The sequence below is a fragment of the Cricetulus griseus genome, assembly GCF_003668045.3.
Source record: "Cricetulus griseus strain 17A/GY chromosome 1 unlocalized genomic scaffold, alternate assembly CriGri-PICRH-1.0 chr1_0, whole genome shotgun sequence".
NCBI classification, from domain to species: Eukaryota; Metazoa; Chordata; class Mammalia; order Rodentia; family Cricetidae; genus Cricetulus; species Cricetulus griseus.
Genome location: NW_023276806.1, coordinates 58,146,632 through 58,170,303, shown reverse-complemented (window position 1 = coordinate 58,170,303; position 23,672 = coordinate 58,146,632). Strand labels below are relative to the sequence as shown.

At 47.6% G+C, this 23,672-nt stretch overlaps 1 protein-coding gene across 1 annotated transcript in view; it reads right to left on the bottom strand.

Annotated features, from left to right (window-relative positions):
* Window positions 1-16,547, bottom strand: part of Phgdh (phosphoglycerate dehydrogenase) — a 28,377-nt gene extending 11,830 nt beyond the window's left edge. The window contains exons 1-5 of the mRNA XM_027393765.1: window positions 16,410-16,547; window positions 7,591-7,742; window positions 6,267-6,332; window positions 4,124-4,178; window positions 3,927-4,025 (exon numbers count right to left, since the gene is read on the bottom strand). Coding sequence (XP_027249566.1) covers window positions 3,927-4,025; window positions 4,124-4,178; window positions 6,267-6,332; window positions 7,591-7,742; window positions 16,410-16,547 — 510 coding nt within the window. The remainder of the gene's footprint in view (window positions 1-3,926; window positions 4,026-4,123; window positions 4,179-6,266; window positions 6,333-7,590; window positions 7,743-16,409) is intronic.
* Between the last annotated feature and the right edge of the window lie 7,125 nt (window positions 16,548-23,672).

The window sequence follows — 23,672 nt, the reverse complement described above, 5'->3', positions numbered from 1 at the left end:
TGACCTGTATGTAGTGTCCCCGTCCCCTGACCTTGCCCTGGAACCCATTCCTCTTCAATGCTGTAAAGTCATACTGCTTTTTCCACTGGACACAACACTGCTAGCCACTATTTGTTTGTTTTGCAAAGGTTTTTCATAAGTCCAAGTTTGACTAGTTGCTTTTTAGACTGCCATATATATTCTAGCTAAACTTCCTGCTAGGATGCCCACCCATCCCAGCCTTTCCATGGCTTCTAGGACTTAATTCTTTTGTATACTTGCAGCAGGATACCAGGCTAGCCTTGAATTCTGCATCCTCCCCCACAGTCTCTAGAATCACAAGCATGCTCTACCACACCTGGCCGAATTCTAACTACCTCTCCTTGCTTTCTGGCATCCACAAATGATGCATGGTCTGGGTTATTGGTGAGAATGGTGAACAAGGCAGAGCTCTGTACCATCAGGGACAATTTTCCACCAGCCTGACAGGGTCCCCTCCTTGAACCCTACCCGAATCCCTCTAAGGTTCTGGAGGTTGGGGTAGGGGGTGGGGCAAGGGATGCAGTTTATCCCCATGGAGATTATGGAAGAGGCTTTGCTGAAACCTCACCAAAACATCACTGGTGGAGTAGCCAATAACCCATACCACAGCATTCCACACCCAAATGTAAAAACATAGTAGGTCCAGTTCTATTTTTACCTCAACGCCATATGCAACCCTGTATTCTACACAGGCCTACAACCTTCTCTGGGCATAGTACACATTCCATGTACGCACAGAGAATGTGGTCTGGGGCGACATATGCCAAACTAATGCCACTAAGAGGAGCCTCATGCTAGGAAGCTAGTGCAGGAAATAGTTATCTGTATGAACGCATTCATTATTACACAATTAAGAGTGCTAAAGCACTGGGCATCCTGGCACATGTCCGTAACCTCAGCACTTAGGAGCCAAGGCAAAAGGATCGTAAGTCAAGGCTTTCCTGGGTAATTCATCAAGATCCTGCCTCAAGACAAAATAATGAAAGGGCGAATGGTGTAGCCTGGCAAGTTGCTACACCACTGTATGAGACTCTATGTTCAAGGCCAGGTACCCCAGAACAAATCAAAGAAAACTCACACGTTTAAAAACAGTCTAGGTAAAGAGATATTTATAAATGCCCATGCTCTGCCAGTTTAATTATTGTTTTCAAAGGGAACAAGACTAGTTTGAAAATGAGCTTAATAAGGGTTGCTCTTGGGGATAGTGAGATGACTCGCAGCTATGAGCACTTACTACAAGGGCCGATGACCCAAGTTAGATCCCTGGAACCCACATGGCAGAGAGAGCCAGGTCTCAGCCTGTCTGACATGTACACCACCGTGTATGTGCGCATTCTTGAGAGTGCATACACACATACATGTATACATGCATGCATACACACAGTAATATAATTTCTTAATGTGATCACTGTTTCCTATTCTAGATACTTAGAACTAGGTTATCTTGTTCTCTGTGGCTTTGAGGACAGACAGGAGCTTGGATGGTGCAGAATTTCTTTGTCCCAAGACGACACTCACTAAAGCCCAGGAACACTGCAGAGTGGGTCAGCTGAGCAGGAGAGTGCTGAAGAGGCTTGGTGGGGGAGGGCATCACAAGCCATATTTTGGGGGTTTACAAAGACTAGCTCAAAACCAAGACAGGCAGGAGTGACCCTCCAGAGACATCTAGACAGAAGAAGGCCCAAGTAAAGGCAACACACCCTCAAAGCCCTGGTTGTAGTTAAACATGGAGAGGCATGGCTGTGCCTGCCTATAATTTCAGGACTCAGGAGGTTGAGGCAGGAGGATTATAAGTTTGAGGCTAGCCTGAACTACATAGCTAGACTCTATACTAAACACATTCAAGCATGTTGTGTGAGATACTCTCAAAGCTACAGACAAACACTGAAATGAGCAGTGAAGCAAACACATGTCTGAAAAGTATCATTACTTCTTGACATTGATGCTCAAGGACCCACATGGCTGACACCTGTAGGCGGGGGAGCAGCTGAGCAGTACCAGGTGGCTGGGAGGACCTTACCTCACCACTGTTATTCAGGAAACAAAACGGGGCTGTTTGGCTAGATTCAGCTACTGCCAAGGCCTCCCTGGGATAATGTTCTACAGCTAGAAAAGTCTGGGTATTGATGCCACAGGGACAATGGAAGTCATGGGGTGGTGGAGAGCCTTACTGTCTGTCCCAAACCACATGTCACTGACATGCTCAGCTGATTGGTTCCATGTGCTTAAACATGAACCTTACATTTTAGCTCAGAACCCTTTATGGGATAAATCTTGACTTTGGTTCTCCCCTAAGACGAAGGAGGAAAAAGTATTCTTAGAACTTCATGGCATCTCTGCTCCCCTCACCTACAGGGGGCTATGCTGATTTTCATGATCAATGGATCCTGGTGAGCTAGGCCCATTCTCTCAGGGACCTGGTATATACATGTTCCTGAGGCTTTAGGAAGATGTGTGGTTTAAATCAATATGGTAAAGAGTGGAGGAGAAGACATTCAGTGTGGCAGAAGAGGATGCTGCCCTGGGGTCTGGGTCACCATCCCTTCAGTGAATCCTTAGGCACACTCTTACAAATACTGGATATGTCAGTCTCGACCTGTAACTTTCACCCCAGTGCTAAGAGAAGAGGGATGGTAACAACAGGACGAGCAAGGAGGAGAGAGGGAAAACTCTGTAATAGCTCTGTGTAAGGGTTCCCAGACCTGGGATGACTGGTTATTGTCAAAACAATTTTCTTAGTGTTCACTGAGTGAAGCCTTCTGGCTGCTTTGTGACCCATAATCCTTGTAATTCCCTCAACAAACACATTAAATATGGAATGCCGGCTGGCACCCATTCAACTGCCTTTGGCCATCTGGCCTATCTGATCAGACATGTACTGATCACAGCCAGCACCCAGCCAGGAACCTCCTGGCTCCTAGAGTTGGAAAAGATAGGGTCACAGTGACTTCTGAGACAGGTGATGAAGCTATCTTGCATCAGGACATGCAAACAATTTTTTAAAAATGATCTTGGTATGCAACCCAGGCTGGCTTTGAACTCATGAGCCGCCTGTCTGAGGCTCCTAAATGTTGAGATTACAGACATATGACACCATGTCCAATTATTAGCAACTTAAACTTTGCTGGGTGAGGGGAATAGGAAGGACAGAAAGACAATTGCCTTGACATTAGGCTATAAATCTGTTTGTTTTCTAAATTACCAGTGAGGAGACACAGCAAGACCAGGAGGCCTTGTAGCACAACTAGCATGACAGGAAAGGATGTGTGTCACAGAACATTTGCTGGCCCATTGAGACCCAGGAGCTGAGGGACCTGTATCAAGTAGCTTGAGTTCAAATGTCCCCATAAAGAGGTCAGTGGTCCCTTCCTCCCTGACTGTAGTGATACCTTGTTTGTAATCTAACAAATAAAGCTTGACTGAAGATCAGAATGCAGAACTAAGCCACTAGTTAGCCACACACCTAAGCCACATCTTTAATATCCCAGCACTCAGGAGACAGAGGCAGATGGATCTCTGTTAGTTCAAGACCACCCTGTGCTACATGAGAGTGAATCAGTCTAAAGGAGAAACAAAGTTCATGCCTTTCATCCCAGCACTAGAGAGACTATAGGCAGGAGCTCAGTGTGATCTAGGCAGAAGGAATCAGGATTCATGGAAACAGGATCACCTTTCAGTCTGAAGTAGAGGTAAAAGCTAGTGGCTGGCTGCTTTGCTTCTCTGATCTTCAGGGATCTGTCTGTCTCTGGGTTTTTACTATTCATGCTACACCTGACTTTACTGCTTACTTAGTAAGTGGCTCTAGAGGGCCATGGATGACGGGAGCCTCGGCTTCCCAAGCCTAGCTATCTCTCCCAATGCTGCTTCAGAAGGGCCCATGGCCAAAGAGTCTAGAAGCCTCTTACCTTCATCCCAAAGGACTGCATTCGGGTGGCCACCTCTCTTCCAATTCTGCCCAGGCCAAGAATTCCCAGTGTCTTTCCGTTCAGCTCTGTCCCCATGAACTGCAACCAGACAGACAAAAGGCAAAGATGCCCAAATGAGGACCAAGAGTGGGGCTTGGGCTATGAGCCCACCTGGGTGAGGCAAGGCAACAGCTCACCTTTTTCCGGTCCCATTTGCCATCTTTCATCGAAGCTGTTGCCTGGGGAATCTGTCTGTAAGAACACAGCAGTTTCAGTGGGTCACTCTACAGCCCAGGAAGAAGACAGCTCAACACAGCCACCATGTGTCAGTCAGTCTCCTGGGAACTACATTCACCATGGGCATGCGGGCTCAGGTTCAGGGCCACTGTGTATAAGGGGAACTGGGACAGCGAGAGCATTGGCAGGGCCTAACTTGGGAGCCATAGGCCATCTGTCTCTAGCCAAGAGGCTGGGGAAAGAATCTCAACCACTGAAGTACCAAGGAGAATGAATGGGTTTGGCAAATTTTCTCCTGTAAGCAGTGGCTAGACTTCCAGTTTACAGGGACAAATGCTCAAATGACTCCAGGTATTGTTTCCTTCCTCATCAGGATCACTCTTGTTTTCAAGGAAAGGGCAGCTGGTTATCCTCCTTCTTAAACCTCAAGACAACTAATCTGAGGCAGACGGGTACCACAGTCCAAACCCATCCACACTGCCCTAAATGATCCTGATACTTCCCACAGCCCACCACCTTCCTGCCTACTCCCCCACACACCAAAGACTATCTCCTTCTATGGTTCCTATGCAGGTCTGATCTGCCATGATCTGTGTTGTTTTGTTTTCTGGGAGAACGTGGCAGCTAGGGCAAAGTCCGAATTTAAGGGTAAGATATAGACTGATATGTCATCAAGACAACATCTGAGAATGACAAAGAAGAGGTGGGGAATGGTGTCTAGGGCACACCTTCTCTATCTATGCCGCTCAGGTCCACACTACATCTCCAACTGGCAGGAGGCTTTTGGGCTAAACCACTCAGCCAGTCTCACAACAGAGCAGCCTGAAGAGGGGAACACCCACTGGCTCAGTCAGGCACCTCCTTCCCAGTAGGGTACAGTTTACAGTCATCCTGGATGAGATATCAGCAAGGGATGCTGGGCGAGGGTGGGGGGGCAGCCTTTTCTAAATCACAGTGCCCGGCCTACTCCTTGAGATATGCAGGCCCTGGCACTGGAGGAAAACCATTCTTAGTTCTCCGCCTCAGGGGTGGGAGTGGGAGAATCAGGAAGTGGTATTGAGGGACACTTCTTTTACTCTAACAGACAAATATATCACTGAATTTAATAGCACTAGTGAAACTAGGGCACGGGGCCTATATAATCCTCCCAGGAAAGACAGGTCAGATATCCTGGGAGACCTGGGGACCCTTCTAGCTGAGACTTTCCTGCTGTGCCTGCTGTCCCTGCTGTTCCCTTACCCCATCCTCCCCCCTCACTGACCAGTGTGCAAAGTCTGCACTGGTATGAAGGAATCCTGGAAGTTGGAGCAAAGGTTAACTCCCCCAGCAGGAGGGAGAAGATAGGAATGAGATATGTAGTCACAGCAGGCTTTAGGCCCCAGGCAAGAGTGCTGGCTGCCTGGCTCTTCAAAAGGGACTCAGAACAGCTTCAGGCCCAGTTTTACTAGAAAGCCTGTTTCACAGCAACATGAGAAATGCCTATGAAGTGTGTCCTGCCTGCCAAACAACTGCCTGGATTGTTAGGATGAATTCATATTATGTATTCTATCTACTTGGTCCCCAGACTGCCCCCCCTTCCCACCCAGGAGGCCCATACATCCCAGAATCCTGCCAGAAGACTCCCTTAGATAGGTGCATGGACAATGAGCACTGCCCTAGAGGACAGTGTTGGGTAAACGCTGGGGCCATGGCCCAGTTGCCCAAACCAGAGTCTCTTGAATGAATTAACAAGAGTTAAAAACAAACAAACAAACAAAAAATCTCAACACTTAACAAGTTAGCAGCAACTTGGACACACATGGTTGCAAGGTAGGGTACGGAAAGCATCCTTAAGGTTTGGGGATGAGAGAAGGCACAGCACCCAGTGGGTGTGAGGAGAGGTCATGAGTAGGAGGAAGAGAAGGGAGATTGGTGTGTACATTCTCTGTGAGCTTGGAGTTGAGTTAGCATCCATCTTCCCATGCCAAACAACCTGAGAAACTACAAGGCATCTATCTGCATACTCAGACAGCTGCTCCTTTTTTCTAGGTCTCTTTGCTTGCCAAGTGGTAATCACTGACCTACCAGGAGGTGGCTGGGTGTCCGAAGAAGTCAGGGACTTACCTGGCCAGGCACATGATCATCCCACAGGTGAGTTCTGCGGCGCTGAGGCTGTTTCCATTAGGGGTGCTAAAGACCCAAAAGAAAGAAGGGAGAGGTCAGTGGGCCCAGACAAACCCAGAATCCTACACTTCCAGCCCCAAGCTCCCATTCTGGCTTCTCTGACACTGTATTGCCCTAAGAACCAGGCTACCTGGGCCTGCTGTCCCCAGGCAGAGGCCCTCCCTCAGGCAAGTGTGAGGCAGGGAAGCACCTCACATGATGGGAAGAGGGAGGGATGGTTCATCTTGGCACTTTTATTTCCAGGTTCAGCCATCGACATGCTCCTCTCTTTGCTCCTTCCTAGGGTGAGCCTCTAAGCAAATCTATGACTTTCAGGTCAGCCTGCTGTCGGGTAACCCTCATCATGTCACACCACCTGGCTTGCATTAGGAACAAAGCTCATGTTTTTATCTCTACCTGTTTGGATTCTCCTTCTTAATCTATTTTGAACTAAGAAAAAGCCTGCTCCTCAAAGATAAACAAAACAAAACACTGAAATAATGTTGACAAGTCCCCAAACCTAACACATTCACCCTCCTGCCTTCTCTACTGGGTGTGTTACAAAGAGTTTGTCGTCCAGCTCTCCCCATAGCACGCAGCTAGGGCAGGGGAAGAAGCGAGGCCTGAGGGGACTGTGCGGGGCTAGAGAGTAGGTGGATGGGTTATCCTTTAACATTTCCACCATCAGGGACTGACCTCTGTCAGTCATTCTGTCAACAAACCCCTACCCTCCTGGGGGCAGCAGGGAGGCACAGCGGGACTTGGAGTCAGCAAAATGGGCCAGGAATAGCTATACTTAACTATCCGGGTGCCTGCAGTAGCATGCTAGCCCTGATCTTTGCCCCTGGGTTTCTACAAACACAGCACTGACAGGGACCCCTCTCCTCTGGGGCCCAGAGTGTTAGAAGAGAAGCTGGGATCTTCGCTTCAGACTGGTGCAAGGAAGTGAAGGATGAGACAAGATGGGATGTCACTCCAAGGAAGTGTGTGCAGGTGCAGGACCACTGAGCTAGCGGAAAAGAACCAGACGGGAGCAGGAAGCCTGGGAAACCTCATCTACAGTTTTCTGATACCTACACTAAGCTACAGACAGATGTGCGGGTCCCGAGGGAGGGTCAGAGACTGCAAACAATAGCCTTGTAACAACCACCACTAGTCACCACCATGGGGAATCAGGGCCTAGCTCAGACAGGGCTCCGAAAGGCCTAACACCCAGCTCTCATTTAAGCACTTCTTTCCCTCTTTTTATTGGTCTCCACACCCACTCGAAGCTTCCACAACTTACTTCATGACTAGGATGCCCTTCCTCGTGGCAGCCTCCAGATCCACGTTGTCCACGCCTGTGCCAGCCCTGCCCACCACCTGGAGCTTCTCTGCTGCATTGATGACATCAGCGGTGACCTTAGTGGCAGACCGGACAATAAGGCCTTCGCAGTCCTGGGCAGAGGAAGAAATACCCGGTTTATACAGTTGTTCAGTGAGGTACCTGAGGCGCCTCAGGTGTGTTCTTGGTGGGCACGAATGCCCACTCACAGGCAGCTCTACCTTCCTGGTGCACAGTAGGGTGAAATGGATTAGAACCTACACAGACTTGACTTGGAGTTGATGTAGCTGTAAGATACAAGCTCCTTGCCAGCACACTCCAGTATCAGCCTACCGGCTTGAGGCATCTGATTCATCTTTTGCTAGATGGTACCCCAATAAGTAAGTACCTGTAGCCAAGGGATAACCCATCCAGTATGACCAGACACGTGTCCTAGTCAGCTCCATAGACACTAACATTACTGTATGTGGCCTTGCTCCACAGGTGAATTCCAAAGGAAGGCAACAACTATTTACATCAGTCTGGCCAGGGTTCAACTCTAAGCTACATCACTTATCAGAGAGGGATGTGGGTATTATGGTGGAAGCTTCACCCCAGTCGCTGGTATCCACATATACCCAGAGAGTCTAGGATGTAATGGTGGAGGTTCCACCCAAGTCCCCTCCCCCATCTCCCTCCAAACCCTGCTGCATCTCAGAAAGCCCGCCAAATGATGACCCCTCCCCCAGAGATACTCAAGACCACTCCCACAAGATATTTAAACTCTCTCTCAGAAAACAGACTCGGGCTTTTTTCCAGTCTCCCTTTCCCCTCTCCTCTCTGGGGGCTTTAAATTAAATTCATTAAATGAGGGTTTTTTCTTATTTGGTTTGATTTGGTCTGATTTGGATTGCTGTACCGGCACAGAGGCTTATCCGGGTGTAAAACTTTTCAGTGGGCTCCAGCCAGCCTCAGGTGTGTGAGAAGCAAGCAAGACAGGCAGATATAGTACGGGGCCATCACTTTCTCCATTGGACTGCTGAAGAGCAGAGATGGAATCGCATTCCACTCCTCAAGCCTCTGGGCCAGGCACCTGGAAGGTGGTCTGTAAATGCTGGCTGGCTAAATGAGTAAATTATGAATGGAAAGACACGCCTGCCGAAACAAATGTTTCCCGAGGCAAGAACCCACAGGAAGGAAGAGGGGAGGGCCATGAGCATAAGTCATACCTTCTGCAGCTGCTCAGAGGCTCAGGCAAATAGCACACTAAAAATACACATGTGAAAATAAAGACCACGAATTCATCACAGCTGCTACACTTGGGCCAAGGTGGACCCCCCCACCCCAACCTTAGGTCACTCAGAATCTTATCCTATGTACTCTCTTTTCTGAGTAAGAACAGAATGGGAACCCCCAAGAGAGGTAGCAGGTGAAAAAGTCCCTACACTGTCCTTAGGCCAGCACAAAATGTTATAAAGGTACTAAGCAGCTGGTTATGGGGACAGACACATGTCTGTAACCTCAGCATGTGAGGTCCTGAGGCAGGAAGATCATGAGTTCGAGGTCAGTTACCTCTAATTATTAATTAGTAAATAAAAATAGATCAAACAAACATCAACAAAACAAATGTGCTTAAAGCAGGTTGGTGGTGGCGCACGCATTTAGTCCCAGCACTCGGGAGGCAGAAGCAGGCAGATCTCTGTGAATTCGAGACCAGCTTGGTCTACAAGAGCTAGCCTCCAAAGCCACAGAGAATCCCTGTCTCGACCCCCCCAAAAAAAAAAAATCACTTAAAAAAGCTCCAAGGGTGGGCGGTGGTGGTGCATACCTTTAATCCCAGCATTTGGGAAGCAGAGGCAGGTGGAGCTCTGTGAGTTCGAGGCCAGCCTGGTCTATAGAGTGAGTTCCAAGATAGCCAGGACTACACAGAGAAACCCTGTCTAGAAAAACAGAAAACAAAAAACAAACAAAAAAGCACCAAGAATAAAAAACAAACAAACAAACAAACAAACAAACAACCCCCCCCCCACCAAGTCCCAGAGGCCAAAGTTCAGGCAGATCACTGTGATAAGTTACCTCATTCCTTACCCTAAACTCCACAGATAATCCCCAAGGCATGGATTCTGAAGACAGAGAAAGGACCAAGAATCTGTTCCCTAGGGTGAGGCCCACACTGCATTTATTGTGCACATGCCAGGAACTGGGGGACAAGTGCAGGGTGATTAAAAGCTGAGAGAAAGAGCTATTTGATCTCTGCTTGGGAAAGAGGGTGAAGCTAGTGCTGTGGCAGAGGGTATTTATGCTGGGGGAGGGGTGGCTTAAATGCTGGGATGGACAACTGCTCAGGAGCAGTTGTAGAATTTATAGTGACAGAATTCAAGGCCAGTCGAGGCAACATGAGACCCTGCCTTAAAAAAGAATAAAAGTGGTCACAGAATCACTTCTCTGGAGCTATTGATGCTCCAGACATACTCATTGGTCTAATCAGAGCTGTGACTGCAGGAAGAGTGCTATCAGGCCACCTGAAGGGCAGTTCAAGCCCTTTAATGGCTGTAGTTTAGACAACAGAATAGGAGATTCCAAGAAATGTTGCAAAAAGAAATTTTGCAAATGAGAAACACACACTCAGCCATGTCTGTTCCCTCCACTAAAACCCATTTAGCTCTGTCAACCTCCACCACCACACCCCAGCTCTTTTCTTTCTTCCAATGGCTAGGTCACTGGTAGGCAACATGACCAAGAAACCCAAACACCAAAATCTGCCAACACTTGCCCTAGTGGTGCCAATACCAGCACGAACCAAGAAGGTGCCCGGATTTCTCCCTGTTGCACCCTAGACCAATACTAGCCACAGCCCAAGAACTGGCATCTTTGATGCCATAACTGAAAAAGAGCTAGTGTCAAGATGCCAAAATGATAAGGTCTGAGTCACAGCCAGGTAGGTGCAGAAACCAAATTGGAAAATACCTTGACTTGGAGGAGTGGGGAGTTGCTAGTAATGACTTTTTAAAAAGAGTACTTTACATCAGCCCTGTGCTTCTCAACAGCCTAACTCAAGGTCTCCATGTTACAGACAATAATCCAACCAACCCTGGAAGAAGCTGGGATGGAGCTCAGGTCTGAGAGTCCAGTTCACAGCCACTTCCCAAATGCAGCATTTACAGAGTTGTCAAAATTATGATTCCTCCAGGAACGCCTCTAACTAAGGTCCTCAACAAAGGTCTGAGACCTTCTGCTACTCACTTAGCCAGCTGCCATGAAGACACAGCTATAGAACAAAGACAAATGCTTCTAGAACACGTGGCCTCTGGGTTGTGGACTAGTACCTACTGATGCTAAAATACTCATTACATCAACTTGATCCATAAGAGTGATTAAGAATCTCCAGTAGGTTTTGGAAAGCGAGAAAAAGTTGGAAGGACCAGGAGAAATGTAAGAAACACACTGGGAAATCACAGAAAAAAGATTCATGATGTGGTGAGGTCACTTAATACTCCATCAGGCATTTATAAGTTCAAGACCAGCCTGGTGACAGAGCATTATCTTCAAAACAAATAGTAACACTAACACTCATAGAAGTAGGAACTTATAAAGGCAGGGATCAAACAGAAGGGGAGAGGAAAGACTGAACAGCAGTACTATGAAGATTTAGAGGGAAAATGCTTAGATTTTCGGAATCCAGATGAACTAAAGACATTTAAAATAAAGCACTGGAGAAAAGTGAATATTGGGTTGTCTTAAGATCTTGGGATGACAATGTCTTTTATAAGAAAGACACACACTCCAGAAACTGTAAGAAAATGGCCATATTCTTTCTAAATGTAAACCTCTACATAAAGAAGTTCTCATAAAAAGAATAAAAGGCAAGCCAGGCGGTGGTGGCTCACACCTTTAATCCCAGAACTCGGGAGGCAGAGGCAGGTGGATCTCTGTGAGTTCAAGGCCAGCCTGGTCTACAGATCTTCCAGGACAGGCTCCAAAGCTGCACAGAGAAAGCCTTTCTTGAGAAACAAAACAAAACAACAACAACAACAAAATCTAAGGAAAGGCAACGGTCTTCATATGGGAAGAAAATTTCATGAACCACCAAAAATAACTATAGTCCTTCAAAGCGACACTTGAGTGTAAGGAGAGCAAAGCAGAGCCTAGATGCAGGGCTTGCTGTTATAAGTCTTGTGCAGGGGAGCCTGAGGATTGCCACAGATTTGAGACTAGCCTGGGCTACAGAGTGAGACCCTGACGTTAAAAGAACAAAACAAGGGCTGGTGAAATGGCTCAGGTGAAAAAAAATGTTTTTTGCACAATCCTGGGATCCTGCACCCAGGATCCCTTGGTGGAAGGAAAAAACATATGAAAGTTGCCCCCTGCTCATCCCCCTTGTGTACCCCTAATCTCACACACACACACACACAGACACACACACACACACGCACGCACGCACACACACACACACACACACACGGAGATAGAGATATGATATGAGAGAGACAGAGAGAGAGAGAGAGAGAGAGGGAGAGAATTTTTTTAAATGTAAATTTAGCAGGCAAGCTATTGGTTTTAGGTACATGGTGAAGCCCTGTCTCAAGAGAAAAAAAAAATGAAATTTAAAGTTCGATTCCTGTGGCTGGAGAGATGACTCGGTGGTTAAGACATTGGTTGCTCTTGCAGAGGACCTGGGTTCTGTTCCCAGCACCTAAATGATGGCTCACAAACATCTGTAACTCCAGTTCCAGAGGTTCCAACGTCCTTTTCTGGTCTTCTTGGGCACTAGGGCACCCACATGGTTTACAGACATACAAGCAGGCAAAACACCCATATACATGAAATAAAAGTAAAATTTTGAATGTTCATTTCAGGTTTGCTATTGGTAAAGAAAACTGATGGTTCCCTGAGAGTGAGCATGTGGGGAAAGGAGAGTGGATACCACACAGCCTTTTAGGAGGGAAACTGGGCAGTGGATGGAGGCTTAGCCAGCCTCTGCAGCCAGCAAGTACACTTTCAGGTAGCTGGTAACACTAAAATATTAGACCTGCCCTGGAACTGGCCAACCCTAGAAACAGGATCCAAGTTCAACTGACAGGCAGGGTATGGAGCAAGTGGGGCACAGACTACCCAAGGAGTCATAATCTTCCACCGGTATCCCTCCAATGAGCCAAAGCCCAGGCCCTGCCCTGTTCAAGGAATCCTACCCAACCATTCCACTGGGCTTCAGTACCCCCTCCAAGGCTGCCCCAGACTGAGAGACACCCCATGCCCCACCCCCCTGCTGCCCAACAGGAAACAGCAGCGGCAGAGGATGTAGAGGCCTCAACCGCCCACTTTCTCTGACAGCCCCCAAGGACAAGCATAACAACACTGCTCTTTTCTCTCTGGCTGGGACTGCTCTGTGGGACCATTACCCTGGAACTGTACTTTCTACCCACCAGTGCCAAACAGCTTTTGGCTCTGATGAACCCAAACCTTCTCCAGTAAAACTGGCAGAGATGTGCACCCAAAGCTGGCACGTCCCACAGGCCCAGAACCTACATTAGAGCCAACACTGCTCAGAGTTTGCCTTCTACAACAACATCAACTAGAAGCCATTTCCTTGGTTTATTCAGTACAAACATACTGAAGCCACCAGCCAACCCTTCTTGTGCTGAGCACTCAACCGCCCCCCCCCCACACACACCTAAATACCACTCTTAAACACCATCATCCCTTCCTTCCCTAGGACCACAGCTCATCCTTCGAAGATTCCTCCAGGGTGCTCCTCCCCTCTTCTACATATACAAACTACCCAACAACCCAAATGCTCACACCCAACAAAACTCCCAGTGTAGTGCTGGGATTAGAATTCACAATTCATGCTTATAATCCCAGGACTATCCAGGTGCTCCAACACTGGGGAAAGCTCTCAAAATCGACTTCCTCCTACCCCCAACCCCAGTGCCTGCTCATTCCCCTCTGGCACTCACCAAGGGGGAATGTGATCACCTTGATATAAGCTCCTCCATGGCTCTTTGCCTACAATTTCATCTGGAATGCTCACACTCCACATCTGCCTGCAAATTTCATCATTCCCACCCCCAGGCATTACAGCTAGGAAACACCAGGCCATTGGCCTGCTTGATTTATAGCTGTTCCAGAAAACACTATGCGAACACAGTGGAAACCTATCCCTACTCCCTTTCTTCAAGTTCAGGCAAGCTTCTTTTCCCAAGAGAATGGGTTTGTGGGTACTTTTATTATTGTTACCACTTAGTGCATAGCTCTCTAGGTTGTAGGGAATGCCCTGGCTGACCTCCAACTCAGAGACCCACCTGCCTCTGCCTCCTGAGTGCTGGGATTAAATGCATGCGCTATCACCCTTTGCATCCCTCTTCCTTCCTTTTTTTTTTTTTTTGATATGGTCTTGCAATGTGCCAATCCTGTTGTTCCAGCTTCCCAAGTGGTAGGATTACACGGGCATGTTTCACCACACCCAGAGCATGTTGTGTTTCTCTGAATCTCAACTAAAAAGTAACCATTTTACAAAGGACTCAGTTGTATGCATGCACACACACACAAACACACACACACACACACACACACACACACACACACACACACGCGCGCGCGCACATACACACACACACACACAGAGAGAGAGAGAGAGAGAGAGAGAGAGAGAGAGAGAGAGAGAGAGAGACTCTGTTATGTTGATGGAAGAAAAAGAAGTCAAACTCTAATTTATGTCTTTATATTCATATGTTCACAAATACACATGCCCTCACTCCAACACATATAATAAGACACTACCAGCATTGCTGATGATGACTTGATTGGCAGTCTATCACTAGGGGAGATAGGGAATGGTATCATCCCCTTCCTGGGCTGAGGGCAAACAGTTTGCTGAGGATATGAAGCAGCAGAGGCCAGCTCCAGCAAGGGGGCTAACCCTTGCTTCTCACTGCAAAGATTAAGATGGGGGGAGGCGGGTAGACGTGGCCAGCCTACTCTGAGAAGGAGATAACTGAGGAGGGAGGGTGGAAGTGAGGTCTTTCTACGGGTTAGCCAAGATTAATTGGCGTTCTGAACTGGGTATTTTGCCAAGGGAGACTGAAGGCTGAGAGCTCTTTAAGGGGCCAGCCAGTCGAGTCAGCTGGCACCCATCTCTTTCCTGTTAAAGCAGCCTGCATTTTAAGCACCCTACTTCCCACCCTCAAGCTTCCAGGTTGTTTATGAGGCCTGGCCTGCTGCTCTCCAGCCTCATGGCCCCTCTTCCTGCCCCTTTATTTGGATATAACATTTCTTCTCACTGCCACTGGAAAGCAGCAAAGCCCTCCAAATGCAGCCAGTGAAGCTCTGAAAGCCATTCCACAGCCTTCCCTGGCCACTGCTTAGATTTTCGAGCCAAGGTCACTGACACCAGGAGGTGAGAATGACCGGCCTGCCTGTAATTGCTCCATTGATACTACCCTTCTTAAGAGGCACATCCTGAGCCACGCCCACCCATACACTCCCCAGCAAGTCCATTCTCACTTTCCATTCCAGCACACCGTGGCGCCACGGTTTACGCTATGCATGAACCAGCCAGCTGTTTTTCACTTTTCTTTTTCTTTTTGAGACAGGATCTCAGGCAGCCCAGCAGTCTGGGATCCAACTTGAAAGCCTCCTCCTTGCCTTGATCTCCTGAGTGCTGGGGTTACAGCTGTGTGCTACCTGACCTAGCCTCCTGCACGTTTCTTAACGACCGGCACCAGAAAAGTCCGCAAATAAGGGCTGCTGGGCAGATGGATATCAGCCCCACAGAGGAGGGGAATTGGAGGCGGGGCAGGGTCCTGGGAGAAACCGACAAGTGAGCTCAGACAGTTTCCAGGGCAGCCAGAGCAAACCGGCTCGGTCCCTGCGGTTTAAGGCCTCTCAGCCAGAGCAAGAGGAGGTGCACATTGGCTCTGGCGGCAGGCCCTAAGCACGTGGAACTTGGGGGGTGGGGCAGGACAGCTGAGAGGCAGCGAAGGAGACAGCATACCTGGATGGATCAGACCGGCAGGAAGGGCAGAAACTGGAGTGAAGCGCTCATAAAATAAGCCCTCTAAACTGAGCAACGTCACCCATTTTAGTAAACCCTTTTTAAAATAAGGGAAAGGCTTAAAGTTATAACGATCAGAGGTTTGCTCCTAAGACTTGGAAAAAGTAACCTTTCCCGATGGCGCATGGAACAAGATTCTGATGTAGTGAAATTGATCCTGATCTGCATGAAGCCGATGGCGGAGGCCGACTCCAGGCGGCGGCCGCGTGGGCGGCGCGGGGCTCTGGCTGCACCCCCCCCCGGCCCGCCCCGAATCCCTCGAGCGCTCCCCGGAGGCCCAGGGCCCCGGAAAGAGCGCCAAGGTCTTGCATCAGACAAAAGGCGGTGTGAGTTCGCTGCCACAGATGCCACAGGACCGGCGCTGGCTCTGCCCCCACCCCAGCGGCCTGTCCTGGTCGAGGAAGGGTCCGTCCCCCATGCACGAGTCTCGGAGTGCAGAACCCCGAGCCGGGAGCCCGCAGGCTGGGCAGCGGGGTGCGAAGGCTCCGGAGCGGTTCTGGCATCCCGCGGTACCAGATGGCAGCAGCTGCACTTTGCAGCGCCCGCAAGAAACACGCGGTTGCAAACAGCACGCAAAGTTTGCGTCCTGCAGCCCCGGGCCTTTCCTCCCTCCCTCTGCTGATCCCCAATCTCGGGAGGCCCCGGGACCAACCGATGAGACAGGAGAAGGCAGCCCTGGCACCCGTGAGGTCAGCGGGTTTGGTCATAAAGATGCCCGGTGACTTGGTTTGTCTCCGGCTCGTCTTACCTGCAGCTCGGCTATCAGCTCCTCCTTGCTCAAGTTCTGCTTCTCCACTACCTGCAGCCCTCCATCTTGCAGGATCTTCCGGCAGCAGGGGTCCAGGCTGTCACTGATGAGCACTTTGCGCAGATTTGCGAAGGCCATTGCTAGAGCAGGCCTCGAGATCAGTTGTTCTGGGTGGGCAGACGCACTTAGGCCAGGAAGCTGCGGGCAGTGCTAGCTCCGGTGACTGGGCAGGGTTCTCGATCTCCCGCTCCCCCTTTACCCTCCCCCCTCGCGCCAATGGTCTCCTTTTGATTGGTCAGAAATGCTTAAAGTCTGCCGACTCCGCCTACCCCGGCAGAACCTCCCACACTTTTTTTTTTCCCCTGACTAGTTTCTGGAGCAGCGAATCTCTTACCTGCACCTGGTGAGCTTTAACATGCACGATTTACGCTGACTAGCTGATTCATATCTGAAATAAACAGAGAAATACGAGGTCGCCACAAGAGAACTAAATCTCATAGTAACTTCTTTTCTCTCTGGGCTGGGTACTTTTGTTTGTTTTTGTTGTTGCTTTTTTGTTTTTTGTTCGAGACAGGGTCTCTCTGTATTGCTTTGAAGGTTGTCCTGGAAATCGCTCTGGAGGCCAGGCTGGCCTCGAACTCACAAGAGATCCACCTGCCTCTGCTCCCAAGTGCTGGGGTTAAAGGCGTGGCTTGGGCCACCAATGCCATGCTCGGGGTGGGTACTTATAGCTCCCTAGTTGATTATGATTAGCATGTGAAAGGCCATGGGTTCAATCTCCAGCAACCACCTCCACATGCCCCTTAATCTCCACAGTCTCTCTCTGTCTCTCTCTGTCTCTCTGTCTCTCTCCCTCCCTCCCTCCTCTCCTCCCTCCTCCCTCCCTCCCTCCCTCCCTCCCTCTCTGAAAACTGAACTGCTGATTTAGACTTGCCTGAGCAAGCACAGAAGATCCAAACTTAAATAATTAAAAAAAAAAATTGGAGACCAGGCATGGTGGCTCACACCTTAAATCCCAGCACTCTGTGGAGAAGCAGGTGGATCTCTGAGTTTGAGGCCAGCCTAGTCTACAAAGCAAGTTTCAGGATAGCCTGGGCTGCCCAGAGAAACCCAGTCTGGAAAAACAAAACAAAAAGACAAAACAAACAATGACAAACAACAAAAACCAGTGTGGAACTTCGTGACTTGTCACAAAGTTGTCAGCTCCAAATCGGTGATGGAGTGAAAAATAATTAGTTTAATTGTTAATAATTTTTTATATCTTTTATTTCTGTGCTGGGAGGCATAAAACATTCTCACACAGGCCTCCTCACAAGCTTAGATACTCAGCCAGTGAGCTGCACCCCAACCCCTGTTTATAATTTGTAAATTATGCCCTTTTTGTTTCTGAGGAGTCTGTGTCTTGCATGTCAACTACCCAGCACACAGTAGGTGGCTTGGTAAGTTAACTTTTGAACAAAACATATCCTGAACACTTACAATATGAAATGGCTGTGCTAGGAACTCTTGTTGGGAAATAAGACCAGCCTCTGCCCCTTTCCCCCTGCCCAGTCACCTTTCGAAGTTTTATTACCATATATTGATATAATAATTACATAATTAGCTATTTCATTAAGATTTTGTTTTGTTTTATTTTTCTAGACAGGTTTTCTCTCTGTAACAGCCTTAGCTTTGCTGGTACTAGCTCTGTAGATCAGGCTGGCCTTGGGCTCACAGTGATCCACCTGCCTCTGCCTCCTGCATGCTGGGATTAAAGGCATGCACCACCACCACCAGGTTGTATTATAATATTTTCATATGTGAGTATAGTGCACTTTGGCTATAGTTACTCTCTCTGGTCTTAACAAAATGAAAATACAAAAAGAAATAAGATGCAAAATGCTGACAGCTTATCACAAGACTCTGTGATATACTTGGATTACAGGCAGAAGCCACCATGCTCTGCAAAACCAGTGTGGCCCAGGTTAACCTAGAACTAGCTATGTAACCTAGCATGATCTGTTTCCACCTTTCAGGCTCTAGACTTACAAGTGAGTGCCATATCCAGTTTCTCTGGTGCTGAGGATTGAACCCAGGTCTCCGTGCATGCCTCCAATACAACCTACTTTGAAGAGGGCGCTAAACAAAACAAAAACTTAAGATAGTTAAGCTGGTGTAGATTAGTTGGTAGAGTGCTTGCTTTTTTCTTTCTTTCTTTCTTTCTTTCTTTCTTTCTTTCTTTTTCTTTCCTTCCTTCCTTCCTTTTTTTTGTTTGTTTGTTTTATTGTTTTTAGACAGGGTTTCTCTATGTAGCTTTGGAGCCTGTCCTGGCACTCGCTCTTGTAGACCAGGCTGGTCTTGAACTCACAGAGATCTGTCTGCCTCTGCCTCCCAAGTGTTGGGGTAAAGGCATGCGCCACCACAGCCAGGTAGAGTGCTTGCTTTAAATGCTAAACCCCCAGCACACTACATAGAATAGGCTAGATGTGGGCTCTTGAACCCTGTCTCAAAAAAAATGCATGAGACCCTGCCTCAAAAACATAAAATAAACAAATATGTGAGATATTAAAAACTAAGGAAAACACCACATGATTTAGGTGTGGAAAGTTCTCTGGGTTATTGGTTCAGATAGTATCCAGAGGGTTTGATTTTGTGTTTGTTGGTTTATTTATTTATTTATTAATTTTTCAAGACGGAGTTTTTCTGTATAGTCCCAGCTGTCCTGGAACTTGAGGTGTGAGGTGCGCCATCACTGCCCAGTTTGTTGTTTTTTGTTGTTGTTGTTGTTTTTTGTTTGTTTTTTTTTTTTTTGTTGTTGTTTTTTTTTTTTTTTTGAGACAGGATCTCACGTATGCCAGCCTAGCCTAGAGCTTACTATGTCTCTGAGGATGACCTTGAACTTCTGATCCCCCCCCCATCCTTCACCTCCAGAGGGCTCAGATTATAGGCCCAGTTTTGTTTTGTTTTGTTTTGTTTTTTATGTGGTTCTGGGTATCAAATCTAGGGCGTGGTAAATGTTAGGTAAGTTCTGTATCAACCGAGCTACAATCATGGTCCATTCCTGTGCCTGGGAAAGGCAAGAGGTGCCTATGCCTTGCCCTGAGAAAGAGTTTAAACTTAAATCTAGATTCAGTGTAGGCCACGGAAGAGGCAAGCAGATCACTTGAGCCCAGGAGCTCCCAGAGAGTGGGGTGGGGTGGTCATGTCACTAATAAAGTACAAGGGTGGGTAGTGGTTTTATTCTTTAGAAGTTAGATAGTAAATTTTTTCTTTTAGAAATGACTGAATCTGTTGAGTCAGCTGAGCCCTGATTATGCTGTAAAAACAGCGTCCCTTCCTATGTCATACCCCACAGTGTTACAGCAAACACAAGTAGGAGTATCTTTCCTAACTGCATGCTAGCAATTCCTCTCTCTGCTTGTGGGCTTGTCTCCATCCACTAAACAGGAACTTTGACCTTCTTGGAAGAATTGGGAAAGTGGTTCTGCCCTTTTCTCTAGACTTTCATTCCTTTCCCTCCTTCTGCCCCAGCCCCATGGGAAGAGAGACTCTCCAGGAACCACAGCTGCCCGGCTCCTCTGCCTGTGACTCCCTGGATAAGAGTAAAGGGCTATGTGGATGAGAGGAGGACAGTAGACTTAACTTTATATTTGCAGCTCAGCTGTAATCTTAGCACTTGGGAGGTAGACACAGGAAGATTAGAACCAAATCAAAACCAATTCCAGGGCTGGTGGCACACACCTTTAAACCCAGCACAGGCAGAGGCAGAGGCAGAGGCAGAGGCAGAGGCAGAGGCAGAGGCAGAGGCAGAGGCAGAGGCAGAGGCAGAGGCAGAGGCAGAGGCAGAGGCAGAGGCAGAGGCAGAGGCAGAGCAGAGGCAGAGGAGGCAGAGAGGCAGAGGCAGAGGCAGAGGCAGAGGCAGAGGCAGGCAGAGGCAGAGGCAGAGGCAGAGGCAGAGGCAGGCAGATCTTTGGTCTACAGAACTAGTTGTAGACTGCCAGGGCTACACAAAGAAACCCTGTCTCAAAAACTAAAACAAAACAAAAACAAAACAAAAACCCACCAAAATCAACCAAACAAAAAGCCCAGCCAATTCCAGGCTGGCATAGGCTACAGGTGATCTTGTCTCAAAGTATAACAAAATAAGAGATAACTTCCTGTTTTCTGTGAGCTTTAGTCCCACCCATAAGTGGCAGCAAATCCCACCCCCACCCCACCCCACCCTATCCAGTGCATCCTAATTATAAGGTTACTGTACCATCCATACTTCATAGTTTACATCCTCCACAGAATAGGAAGGAGTAAGACTCAGTTCAACCAGATGAAGTGTCCTGGGCAACATTCCTAAGTTCAGGAGACAGTGGACATTCCTGTCTCACCAATCTGTTAGATTAACACCCATTTTCCTTTCCCCTTCTCATCATAAAGCGAGTTGGAAAGCTTCTTTGAATATAGCTGGAGCTGGGAGTTGTGGTGCACAACTTTAATCCCAGCACTTAGGAGTCAGAGGCAGGTGGATCTCTGTGAGTGTGAGGGCAGCCTCGTTTACACAGTGAGTTGAGTTCCAGGACAGTCAAAACTAGTGAGACCATGTCTTATATATACATGTATACGTGATATATATGCCAGTAACACACCACATCTTATATGATTGAATTCTCAAAGAGAATAGCCAGGGGAGTATTAATGAATCCCGATACTATGACTAGTTAGAATGTAAAGGAATTCAGAGAAATCCACTCAGTGAAGGAGGTGGGGTAACTGTTAGCCAGGCCAAGCACAGGACTAACGCTTGGGGCCATCTTTGTTGGCCATTTTCAGTGGAATCCTTTTGCATGAAGAACTTGCCATGTTGTCCATGTGTATGAATGTCCTGGGTGGGATCAAGGGTTCCCGTAGATCTTACATTGAAGATACTTGAAAAGAAAGTGTTGCAATTCTAAGGGGGGGTGAATGCTTCTTGGAATTTATATTCTGTTGAGGACAAAAAAAAGTTAAAAACAATAACCTGTGGGGATGGTAAGCGTAGTGAAGAAAGTAAAGCTGGGTGATGTGTTGGGGAGGACGGGGAAGGGTGTTGCCTTTAGACTTCATGTTCAGGGAAGGCCTTCCTGAGAAGATGGATTTGGGGCTGAGACCGCTAAAAAAAAAAATTAGTTCTATAAAGAACTAACAGGGTGGGGGACAGAGCTCAGTGACAGTGTCAGCTGCAGGGAGAGGCCACTCAACACTGTCACCAGCAGCCTGAGGGGTTCACTTCCTTCCCACTTAGGGGCCTCTACTTAAAGGCAGGGGTTCTCAACCTTCCTAACGCTGCGACCCTCTAATACGGTTCCTCATATTGTGGTGACCCCCAATCAGAAAATTGTTTTGTAGTTACTTCAGAACTGTCATTTTGCTACTGTTAGGAATTGTAAATGTCTGATATGTAGGATATCTCGACCCACAGGATGAGAACCACTGCCTGCATCCTTGACTATGCTGCAGAAAAGAATTTAAGGACAAGATAAAGTGAAGCAAAGTTTATCAAAATAAGGAAGAATATGTGTTTAGTCATGAGGTGGGGTGGTGGTGGTGGTGGTGGTTAGGAGAATTATAGTCCATTAAAGTAAATATCAGTACATATACGATATAGGGTTGTAGGCTCTCTATGTAAAAATTCTCAAGGGATGTAATTTATACCAAGGTTTAAGGGAAAAGCTAAGCTAGGGTTTCAGAGATTGCTCAGCAGTTAAGAGCATTCATTCTTTCAGAGGACCCAGGGTTGATTCCCAGCAACCACAGAGCAGCTCACAACCACCTGTAACTCCAGTAACCGGGGACCCAATGGCCTCTTTGGGCCTCCAAGGGCACTGTGCAAAACCACCATCCGTGGACTCAGAAAATGCCTAATCCAGTGACGTGGTATTCCATACAGTATTGCGTCTGACCAGGGAACTTGCTTCACAGCCAGAGAGGGGAAACAGTGGGCCCACGATCATGGAATCTAGTGGTCTTGCCATATTCCCCACCATCCTGAAGCAGCTGTCCTGACAGAAAGATGGAATGGCCCTTTGAAGACACAGTTACAGCACCAGCTAGGTGGCAGCAGCATGGAGGGTTGGGGCAGTACATGCTTTGATTCAGAGCCTATCATCAGAGAATCTGTTTCTCCCAGAGCCAGGATCCATGGTTCCAGGAATCAAGGGGTGGATAGGGCATTGTTACACCACTGTCACCCCTAGTGATCCACTAAGAGTGTTTTTACTTCCTGTTCTTGCAACCCTAACTTCCAATGGCCTAGAAGTTCTGGTTCTAGAGAGGGGAGTGCTCTTGCCAGGAGTCACAACAAACGTTCCATTGAACTGGAAGCTCAGACTTCCCCCTGGACACTTTGGACTTTTAATGCCTTTAAACCAACAGGTCAAGAAAGAAATAACAAAGCTGGGCAGTGGTGGCTCACACCTTTAGTCCCAGCACTCAGGAGGAAGCAGAGGTAGGCCAATCTCTGTGAGGTTGAGGCCAGCCTGGTCTACAGAGCAAGTTCCAGTACAGGCTCCAAAGCTCCAAAGCAATACAGAGAAACCCTGTCTCAAAAACAAACAAACAAACAAACAAACAAACAAACAAAACAAAACAAAAAAACAACTCAACCAAAGAAATGGGAATAAGAAACAGTGTTGGGAGGGGTGACACAGGATTCCCATGGAGAAATCGGATTGCCTCTCCACAACGCAGGTAAGAAAGGTTATGCCTGGAGTAGAGGAGATCCTTTAGGTGCTACTCTGTATCCTGTGATTAATTAGATTAATTAAAGTCAATGGGAAACTATAACAGCCTAATCTAGGCAGGATGACAGAGGGCACAGACTCATCAGGAATGACGGTATGTTTACTCCTCCAGGAAAAGAGCCAAGCCTGTTGAAGTGCTTGCAGAGGGTGGAGGAAATACAGTCGCAGAACTGAAAAGAGTGCCTCTGTTGTATTTTGTTAAGAATGTGTTTGTATAGATATTTGTGTTTTCTTTCAGTTCTTTACCATGTGTTGTAACATGAATCAAGAGAATGTCAATGATTATTATATGGGAGTTGCCGATGCTAGAAGGATGTCTCCCAAGAACATTACAGCTACTCGAGATTTAGAATTCATTTGTGGTGGTACAAGGGATAGTTATATTATGTCTAGGTGTTATTATGACATGGTTATTGTTTTTTTCATTTGGAAATTAATCATGACATAAGGATATATGATCGTGTGTCAAATTGACAAGGGGTGGATTGTGATGGCTAGTCTTGGTTGTCAACTT